The sequence below is a fragment of the Gastrolobium bilobum genome, unplaced genomic scaffold (genome assembly GCF_033153095.1).
Source record: "Gastrolobium bilobum isolate Gb01-03AN ecotype WA unplaced genomic scaffold, APGP_CSIRO_Gbil_v1 utg842, whole genome shotgun sequence".
Classification (NCBI taxonomy): Eukaryota; Viridiplantae; Streptophyta; class Magnoliopsida; order Fabales; family Fabaceae; genus Gastrolobium; species Gastrolobium bilobum.
In genome coordinates, this window is record NW_026895988.1 from 81,215 (window position 1) to 92,441 (window position 11,227).

Sequence of the window (11,227 nt, forward strand, 5' to 3'; positions counted from 1 at the left end):
CCTGTTCTAAACAGGATATGGAAGAATTAAACCAGGTAGAATAAAATAAACTAACTAATCAATTTATAAAATAACAATATAGAAAATAAAATAGGATTCACATCGGGTCCGTGATCCCAACTACATAAAGAAACTAGCCAGACATATTCATGTCTGACTTAAACAAATAAAAAGAACGAAAATTGTTCATAAACTAAGACGAAAAGAAGAAGAAGAATAAAAACTCAATGTCTTCAGCCTTCAACTTCAGTGGAGTCCTAATCTTCCAGCGCGAGTCTTCAAGACTTCTCTCAATTCTCTGATCCTCGCCAATTGCTCCAGCCAAAAGATGATTGCTCTTGAGGTTTGAGGCTCTATTTATAGAGTTTTTGACCTTGTGTAGAAATCTTGATTGAATCTATGTCATAAATCTCAGTGTGATCTGTCTCTGATTCAAACAAGATTTGCTGCTGATTTGTCTGCACCTCCCACGCAACTAGCGTGGTTACCATGCTGTGAGCGTGGGAGTTTTGTTCAGAATACTGGAGCACCACACAACTAGCGTGGGTTCCACGCTAATAGCGTGGTTTGCATGAAAGTATGGCGCTACTAGCGTCAGTGCCACGCTAGTAGCGTGGATGTCTCTGTCTGAAAAGATCCTTCCACACTGTCAGTGCCACACCCATGCTATCAGCGTGGGCCTTCAATTTAGTATTTTCCTTTTTAGCTCCAGTTTGTCTGTTTTTCCTACAAAATCAACATAAAATCAGTTTTGCAATCTCTGATTGAGATTTTAACAGATCAACAGTAATTATTGCATTTTTCCTTAAGATTAACCAATATTCTTTCTCTTTTTGGCTTGGATTTACCCATATGCTAAATGCATATCAGCAACCAATCTCCTAATTTGGATATGTTGTAGGGTCTTCCATTTGCAATACAAAACTTCAGCCAATCAAACATGACAGAAACATTGAATAATCCTTTATAATTGTTGAAACTATAATTTAAATTACTTACCAATCTTTTTTTGTGCTAGGTAAATGGAATGGAGCCTCCAACATGGGAAGCTCCTTCATAACAAGCTCTATTTTGCTTTTTTTTTTAGACTTTATTTTCCATTCATCTGTAGAGCATATTTCTTTCATGTTAGCCAAAGCGGCATCCTTAATCCATGTCTTTCTCCTTCTCATTTCGAATCCTATGCAAGTGATGTGACAACAAAGTTCATACTTTGGAATCAAAAGTCTTCCTCATCATATTCTCATCATGTGGAAGACATTCGTAATTTTGCTGAATTTATAAATTGAAAATAGGAGATGGTTACATAAATTGAAAATTTTACGTTCCTAATTATGTCCCTAATAGGGACAGAATATTTTTCCATCTCAAAATCTGTCTCTATTAAAGAAAATTTTTATTTCATTGCTTATTTCATCCCAAATAGAAACATATTATTTCTTTCGTCTATAAATTCGTCCCAATTAGAGACGAAATACTTTACGTCTCTAAAATCCGTCCATAATTCATACTTGTATAGTAGTGATCCTTAAATACCTCCTTATAGCTACGTAGGTTCGTTATCCCTAAACAAGAAGAATATTAGAAAATCAGTCTTAAACTAATTGAAAAAGTTGTGATTATCAGCTGTCAAGCATAGTAATATTGTAATTTTTCTCAACTTCTCATGCAAAATGTTATCGTCTTCATTTTCTCTCTTTAACTAATAGAACTTCCATATTTGAATTTTTGTTAAATTAACAAAAGATAATGTTATAGGGTTACGATTCTTTAACACCAGTGTCAAATTTGAAATTTGACATCTCATCTGAGAGTTGTTAGATCAAAAAAGATCACTGGTGTCACATGCTTACAAATCAGAGTCGTTGATCTTTTTTGATCTAATGGCTCTTAGATGAGGTGTCAAATTTTAAATTTGACACTGGTGTCAAAGGATCCTACCTCAATGTTATAAATGTTGTACAAGATTAAGTATAATTAATTTGGTTATTGGTTTGTGTTTTTTACACAACCAAATATGTATATCATTAAAATATTTCGTTTTCTTTAATTATAATTTATGGGTTTGCTTTTTCTACGGTCAACGTTGATAACTCATCTACATTGAGCCCAAAACGAGTCGTTTTGAGGCGGAAATCAATGTGTTTTTGTAATTATAATTTATTTTAGGGTTATAATAGTCTTAATTTTTCATTATATTTTTTAATTTTTCAATTCAAAACGACATCGTTTTGGAAGCGAATATAGATAACTTATCTACATTCACGGTAGAAATATTAAAGCCATAATTTATTAAGTAAACAAGCAGAATATTAGAAAATCAGTCTTAAACTAATTGAAAAATTGTGATTCTAGTTTCATATTATCCTAAATTTAATATAAACTTAAATCCCAAAAATAGGAATTCAGGGATGAAGTTTCGATTGCTAAGTAAGTTTCCTTAGCCAACTTAACTTTTTAAATTTAGTAACTTCACTAATTTGGTAGTTTGGAGGGAAAACTTGTTTCTTAAAGGTAGAAACCGCTCTCGTAACTCGTAAGAGAATACTTCCAATGTTCTTGTAATGCATAATACACCCAATTTAAATAGAAATACACTCACTCATCTAACTGCATTTATAAAGTTGCCCAGAAAATGAATGTAAATTCCTCTCCTAACCCTTTAAGTGACGTACTTGGATGGTTTTGATGAAGTAGTATAAAGTACATTATAGATGGTATATCAGCATTTTTTTTCTCTCTATTCGAAACAATCTAATGATACTTTAATTATCTATAGATGGTATATTTTCGTTTTTTCATTGATGCAGCAATAAAACATTTTTCACTAATTTTTTATGTATAAAACATTTTTTGGGGTTGGGAGAAGGTGCACCTGTGGACTAAACCAGAGAAGAATGAAGAACAACGGTTAAGAAAACAGTAAGAGGTGAGAAGTTGCTGACTAAAATAGAAAATGAAGAACAACGATTAACAAAACTCTAACGAGGGTGGGAGTTTATTGAAATGTAAGTGGTGAAGGTTAATTACAATAGAATAAACCCGGAGGAGATATACCCGGAGCAAGAATATTACAATTTTGGTTCAATCCTTCTTATGTAATAGGAAATAAAATTATTTTTTACACATATAAAAATGTGTGGAGTCCTATGATGCACCGACACTTCAACAAACTTAACGTGTTGTGTATGACACTTTCCGACACTCCAACACGCATTGCAGAGACTAAAAAGAAGATTCAAAGGTTGTGTTGCGTTGCGTTTTTAGTTCAAACTATTAGATTCTCTGGATTGCAATTACCATTTTATTAAGTTTAATATAAATATTTGTGATATATTATATTTCTTTGCAAAATTGATGGGTATTATAAATTTATCTTTATTTTTTATTAATTATTGAATATTAAATATAATATACACTACATAAATTAAAAATGTTATTTAATATCAAAATGTGTCAATGTGTCAAAATCTAATATTGTTTAGAATTAACGTATCATAGTGTCGTGTCGTATCTCATGTCAGTGTTGGTGCAACATAGGTGGGGTCCATGTGAGGCTCTGGGAAAAAAGAGAGAGAGAAAGTATGAGCCCCATACACTTTTATGTGAGTGAGAGACAATAAATATTTTTCTAAGGGTAAAGTGTGTATCATTTTAAAGGATGTAAAATTGTGTCATTTTAAGTGAGAGAAAAAGATAGATAAAGGAGGAGAGAGAGTGAACAAAAAAATATAAAGGTGTGGGTCCCACATCTTTGTGAAAGTGAAATGACATAAGTTATGTCATCTAAAAGAACAAACACTTGTAAAAATAAGTTAACTGAAAGTGACGATCTACTATATGCCGTTTAGAATTTATATATTATAAACTGATGGCTTCAACAAACTTAGGCAGGGTAATTTTAACTTAAAAATTTATAATTGAGTTAGAATGATTTACAAGGTCAATCGTAAAATCGAAGGCTAATAATAGGAGGTTGAAAATGGGAGGACGAAAGTATGCCAAGCATATGATCAATTCAATGCTTGCTTTCGTTTGCATGTCTACCCACTCTAAAAGACGCTCCAAAGAGTAATCCAAATAAGAACACCGAATAACGTAAATTAGTTTTATTCAAAATTTCGTCACTAGAAATCGAAAATGTATATTTTTTTAAACAAAAAAAAATTATTGGATGGATGGATCGATCGATCGAGATTTTTTTTATTTATATACTGTTGGGTTTAGTATGCTCTTTTCACTTAAGCCCAATAGCTTTAGTGAAAGTGAGCCCAAAGTCCAATGTTAACCCATGAAACTTAGGGTTAGTTTTGGATTGGGCAGAGTATATAAACTCTCTTTTCTCTCAAGTGCCTCCTAGGGTTACCGTCGTCAGAAACACACCAAAGAGGCAGACGTTCATCATCTGAACGGTTGCCCACACGACCCCCTGATCCCATTGAGTCATAGCCTGGAAGATCAACCGTAGAGCGGAATTGCGACTGTTCGTGGTGCGTTGCTGCAGATCGTGAGGCTTGAGGAGGAGAACAGAACGTGAGAAATTGTCACGCTCGCTGCTTCATCTCAGGTAATTAAAGCGGTGTTCTTCATTCCTCATCACATCGGTACGATGTGCTTCCGCGTTTCTGATGATATACCTTCATATACAACTGTGCTTATAAAAAATTGTAAGGAGATACATCAAGGAATGTGTCCAAATACTTAGTAAGGAGACACCTCCCAATTCTCAACTCATCGATAAAATGACTTGCAATTTTTATTTTTATTTTTTATAAACAACATATATACTCCTTAGAATTAGGCAATCAATATCTATATCATGGTGGGGATAGTTCTTCCAAAAGAAATTATTTGCATTCACAAAAACTTGAACCTAAGATTTTATTTAAGCGAAATTAAATATTTACCACTTGAACCAATTCAAGATGTGTCTTTCAAATCTCATACCTTCTTAGGTGCTTTCACTTTCTATCCTTCTCTTTCCTAAAATTTTCAATAGAGCATTGAACTGTTTCCCCTCGGCTCTCGCTCTATTGTATTCTAATTAATGGTTACAACTAGATCTTGGATTGAAAACTATCAAAATTAAGAAGCATGACCTTTGGCTCTATGTTAATTTGAAGTGCATTAAAGATTCCACCACTTTAATTAGGGATGTACTAAAAATTCAAAAGAACCACATACCAAAGGAAAAAAAAAATTCAAAAGAACTGAGATATCATATTTTTAGAATCGGTTTACCGAACCACTTTATATGTAGCCAATTCTAAAAGCGTGTTGAGATATATAGTCCCACATTGGTTGTATGTGCAACTAATGTGGAGTTTATAAGGCCTTAGACACTCCCACCCTTTGAGCTAGCTTTTGGGGTGGTGTATCCCAAGGTTCTTTACATGGTATCAGAGCCTCGCCGCTCTCCACTTTCTCTTGTGGCGTTTCTTAGCACAGGTAGGCTCAGCCTGTTGCATTGTCCACTCTTCAAGCCCAATGGGCTCTTGTGTGAGGGGGCGTGTTGAGATATATAGTCTCACATTAGTTGTATGTGCAACTAATGTGGAGTTTATAAGGCCTTGGGCACTCCCACCCTCTGAGCTAGCTTTTGAAAAGCGAACCAGTTCGAGAACCAACTGATTTTTCAGTCTTTTAACTGCTGGATTTTAACTACTGCAATACAGAAACGAGAGAAGGGCACCAAATTTGAAGAAGGTCAATTAAAGTGCAGATAATTAGTGAACCAGCTTCAATTGTAGCTTCATAAAAGTAATGTGTGCATCATTGCGTCTAAAGAGAAATCAAATGTAGGGGCACAAATGTCAAATAAGCACCTCAGACAAATCTAACATGTTACCACCTAAATGAATATGCACAAATGTCTTATGTCCATGTACAAAACTCAAGGCTTTTCACAAATTTTATAGTTCAGAAGGCAAGCAATAAAAATAATACCCGAGCCAAATAGCCTCCCAATGTTGGATCAATGATTAAACCTATGCCCTAAGCTACACTGACCTAAAAGTATATTATACTTTGAATTATTATAATAGAAAAATAGTTCTAACTTCTAAGAATAGAGAGTAGACATCAGTTGATGAGCCTTACAGTCTGGAGCTTAGTGTTTTTCTTGATATAGGCCTACTAAAAAAAGGATAATATAAATGGAAGTTTGTAATTTTGTATGAACGGGTATTCAAATGCACACGTTCTGAAAATGTATATTGGTGCTACGGGATGAAACTTTAAATTGCTAATTATTAGATGTTAAAAAATGATACTTTTACTAGCCCAAGAAAACCAATTAAGCTTCCCAAGAGAAAACTCATGATCATTGCCATCCAAAAACTTATGCTAAGGCCAAATAATGTGTTGGAAATGACACTGAAATCAGGTAAATATTCATAATTACATGAAACCGCACAGTAGCGTTTGAAAGAAAGCATCCAATTCATTGACATATATGCCTACGTTGTGATAGCTCCTATAACTATAACAGGTTTTTGACCATAATGTCCTCAAAATATATAGGTCAATGAGGTGTCGAGCTTCAATGCAGATCCTGCGATATTTTCAATCACACATACATCACTAATAAACACCTTATAACAATGATTAAAAAACTAAAAGTAATTTTACCCACATAATCAACTGACGAGTCTCCAATTTATTATGTATTAAGGGTTAATATGAGCATGAAATTGAATTAAAAGTAATTAAAAGTAATGAAAATTATAATTAAATTGTTATTTTATTTTCAATAATATTCTCATAAGATTTCTTATATTTTGCAGTAATTTCAGCTTAATAAAGAGATAAATTGGAGAGATCAAGTAGAGTTGCTTTGGATTTCTGAATCATTCAAGATCTTATCAAATCTTCGTTTGAATATTTTTAAGGAAATTTTTCCATTAAATTAAAAAGAGGAAGATTTGAAGGATTTGGTCAAAGATATGATTAGAAGATTTGAAGGATTTGATCAAAGATATGATTAAAGATTATAGTGAAGATTCCATTGAAGATATTATGGAAAATCAAAGATATGGTTTTCATCCCTATAAAAAGGTATCTCTTGGAAATTCAAAAGAAGGAGACAATTCGACGGAGGCATCAATATTCAGATGAGGAGACTCACGCTGGAGATCCGGATTACGGAGAACTTGAAGATTGGAGCATCATTGCTTCTTTCTCTTCATCTTCTTCTTTTCTTTTCTTGTTATAAATTCCTTTTATTATTTTAATTTGTTTAAGCCAGCTATGTCTGGCTAATTTCTTTTTGTAGTTGGGATCATGGACCCAATGTGAATTCTTTATATTTTCTGTATTGTTTTTATAAGTTAATTCGTTAGTTTGTTTTATTCTGCCTGTGTTAATTTTTTCATATCCTTATTAGAACATATCACTCTAATTATAGGGCTCACAATAGACATATTGGGGTTTTAATTTGGACAAGGGTAGAATAACAATTTGTGCATGACCTAGACATAGGCTTACAGACTTTTAATTCATTTGTTTAATGCTTAGTTCAAGAGGGATTACTAGGACACTAGGATTCTAATTGGGTTAAAGGGATGAAATCACTAAGACATTAGGGTTCAACTATTTTATAGGAAAATAATGAATTGTTTGAGCAAACAAATTAGTTAATTATAAAATACAATATAGGAATATATGGGAGGATCGGAGGTGAAGTGTATCCTAGCTACAGTCTTTTTACAATTCTTCATAACTCATATTTTCTGTGACATTCTTGATAATTCTTGCATGCGTTTTAATATTATTGTTGTTAAAACTCTGCTTTTAAAATTACAACAATCAATCACTTTCACAATCACACCAATTTTCTTTTCCAACTTAAGAGGAATAGTTAAAGGGTAAAGTGTGTGTCATTTTAAAGGATGTAAAGTTGTGTTATTTTAAGAGAGAGAAAAAGATAGATAAAGGAGGAGAGAGAGTTGACAAAAATATAAAGGTGTGGGTCCCACCTCTTTGTGAGAGTGAAAGGATATAAGTTGTGTCATTTAAAAGGAAAAACACTTTTCCCATAGTTAAATTAATATTTGGTGCATTAATTCTCGAGGGAACGATATTTGCTTATCACTTTTATTTCTTGAAACGAACGGTATACTTGCCGATTCCACAACAAGTTTTTGGCGCTGTTGCCAGGGATTAATTACGCCAGTATTATTTTTAACTTTCGATCTTTAAGATTGGACTTTTATTATTTTTTTTATTTTTTATTTAATTTTTTTAAATTTTTTTTTATTTTTTTTTTAAAATTTAATTTTTATTTATTTATTTCGGTTTTTTATTTTATTTTATTTTTATTTTTAAAAAATGTATTAATTTTTATTTTACCCTTACTAACTTTTTTTTTAAATTCTGGTTTATGCGAGGTACAGTTGATCCAAAAGACTTGCTTTACGAACCGGAAATTGAAAAGATAGCAAGGGAGAATAGAAGGCTCACTAAGGAGCGAAAAGAAAAAGAAAGAGTAAATCGATCACTCTTCCAAGGATAAACATCAACTATGGTTGAAGAAATACCACAAGAGGATACCATGGAGCAATTCCTCAACCCATCATTTGCACCTGTCTCTTCTGTAATCATCATTCCACCAATCCAGGCCAACAACTTTGAAGTTCATCCGGCTTTCCTGTAGCTATTCCAGAGCAATCAAGTTTCAGGGGAAGACGACTATGATCCCAATCTTCATGTGTCGAGATTTTTGGAACTATGTCGGCTTCACAAGCATAATGGAGATAGCACTGATGTTATTCGTCTGATTCTTTTTCCTTTTACATTGAAAGGAAGAGCAAAAGAATGGCTGAGGAATGAACCTGAAGGGAGCATCACTTCATGGGATGACTTGGTGGTTAAATTTAGAAAGAAATTCTTTACTCTTTCTAAGTTCATGCAGAAGAAGCGAGGGATTGATCATTTCTCTCAACATGATGGTGAATCTTTTGGCGCAGCTTTGAGGAGATTCAAAGGCTTATTGACCGCTTGCCCACAATATTCTTTTCAAGCAGGAGATAAAGTGAGGCTCTTCTACCATGGTATATGCCTTGCTGATAGAAAATTCCTGAATGCGGCTGCTAATGGATCATTAGTTAACAAAGCTCTAGCTGCATCTCTACAACTCATTGAAGAATTAGCTACTGAAGAGAATGAGGATGTACCCAGCTTCGAAAGAGGGATTCTGCAAGTGGATAGACTTGACATCTTGATGACTGGTCAACAGAGTTTGCAAAAGCAGATGGAATCTCTCACAAATATCTGCCATCAATGCTGAGGAACCGGTAGTATGTGACATATGTGCTGAAGGACATTTGACTGCAAGCTGTCTGTTAGCTCAACCTTCAGAAGTCAACTATATGGGAAACCTGCAAAGGAACAACTACCAAGGCAGCAACAACACGGGTTGGAGGAATAACCCAGGTCTCTCTTACAATCCACAACCACAACAACCTGTTCCATCTAGCTTATTTTCAGCTTTGGAGAAATTGGTGGAGACTATGGCTTCAACCACCAATGCTTTCATTCAAGAGACAAGATCGAACTTCAAGACTCAAGAGGCATCGATCAAGAATCAGGAAGTTTCAATCTGAAATCTTGAAACTCAAATTGGACAGCTGGCCAAGCAATTGAATGAAAGAACTCCAGGGACAATGCCTAGTGACACTGTAGTTAATCCAAGAGAGTACTGTAATGCAATAACAACTCAGAGTGGGAAGGTGATTGAACCTCAAGATAAGCCAGCCAAGGTAGACCAAGATATGTGAAAGGAGGAGGAGACAAAAGAGAAAGATACTAAGAAAGAAGAGACTCCTAATTATGATGATGTAACATACTTTGGAGAAGCGATTAATCGTAATAAGAAAACTATAAAGAAACTTCCATCAGGATTCAGTCAACCAGATCCTTATGCAAAAGATCCATACCCTCTTCGGTAGAAGCAAGATAAAGAGAAGCAGCAATACTCGAAGTTTATGGAGATGTTTAAAAAGTTGCAAATTAACATTCCATTCTCCAAAGCTTTGGAGAACATGCCTTTGTATGCAAAATTCATGAATGGTCTCTTGTCAAACAGGCATAAGCTCAGAGGGATGGAAACGGTAGCTTTAACTGAAGAGAGTAGTGCTGTGATCAAAAAGGGGTTGCCGTCTAAAGTCAAAGACCCAGGGAGATTTAGTACCCCTTGTACGATCGGGAATGTTAAAGTAGGAAGAGCTCTATGCGATCTGGGAGCCAGTGTCAACTTGATGCCTCTTTCTTTTGCACGGTCTTTAGGGATAATGAAGATGAAATCTACCTTGATGTCTCTCCAATTTGCTGATAAATCCATCAAAAGACCGGAAGAAGTGCTAGAAGATGTCCTTGTGAAGGTAAATGATTATATATTTCCAGCTGATTTTATTGTGCTTAATATGGAGGAAGTTGACAACATGCCTCTCATCTTGGGGAGACCATTCTTAGCAACTGCTAGGACACTGATTGATGTGGAAAAAGGCCAGATGATCTTTTGAGTTAATGATGGTGAATTCAAGATGATTGTTTTTGAGGCCATGAAGCATCCTGAAGATAAACAAGACTGCTTTCAGATCGATGTAATAGAAGAAGCAGTTTCAGAGAAAATCCTTGAAGAAGCAAATACTTCCACTATTGAAGATCAGTTTGCAGACATTTTGCACTCCTCAGAGCTACTGAATGATGATCAACTAACTAACGTAGTCAAAGCTATCGATTCAACTGAAGTTTCAAATGCAAAGAAAGAAGAGCTAGTTGAATTGACTAGGAAACCTGAAGGCTGGTCAGCAGGTGCTATGTTCCATTGGTCTTCTTCTTCATTTCTTGAGCCAAGTTGTCACCTTTGCTTGATTTCTTCATCTCTAAACACTTGAGCTTTGTGTGAGTGGGCATTGTGAGGGTGCTTCATTCTCTGTGTTGAACCTTTGTGAGTGTTGGTTAGGGGCTGACTTCATAGTGAGGGCCAAAGGAACCATTGTTATGATGTTTTGAGGTTCAAGGAGGGACCTTTAGTGTGAAAGAACCACTCTTGATCATCATTTTTGTGTCCTTGTGAGTGCTGGACTTTGGGAGCTTCAAGTGAGCTCCAAGAGCATCATCTTTTGTTGTTTTGAGCTTGTGGTATGATCATCATCTTTGTTCTTGAGTTTAATGGTTTAAAAATGGAACCTGGATGCATGTAATGGATTAAAGTTGATAACTTAAT

General features: G+C 34.6%; 1 protein-coding gene across 1 annotated transcript; it reads left to right on the forward strand.

Annotated features, from left to right (window-relative positions):
- Nucleotides 1-9,662: 9,662 nt before the first annotated feature.
- Nucleotides 9,663-10,520, forward strand: LOC133297150 (uncharacterized). The gene is made up of 2 exons (XM_061496236.1): nucleotides 9,663-9,758; nucleotides 9,948-10,520. The coding sequence occupies exons 1-2, from the start codon at nucleotides 9,663-9,665 to the stop codon at nucleotides 10,518-10,520; spliced, it is 669 nt and encodes a 222-aa protein (XP_061352220.1).
- The last annotated feature ends 707 nt before the right edge of the window (nucleotides 10,521-11,227 follow it).

What these genes read in the sequence shown, in the direction of transcription:
- LOC133297150 (XM_061496236.1), top strand. Translation starts at nt 9,663, where the DNA reads ATGCCTAGTGACACTGTAGTTAATCCAAGAGAGTACTGTAATGCAATA. An exon ending in CTCAAGATAAGCCAGCCAAG is followed by an intron (nt 9,759 to 9,947) that starts GTAGACCAAGAT and finishes CCTCTTCGGTAG; the next exon opens with AAGCAAGATAAAGAGAAGCA.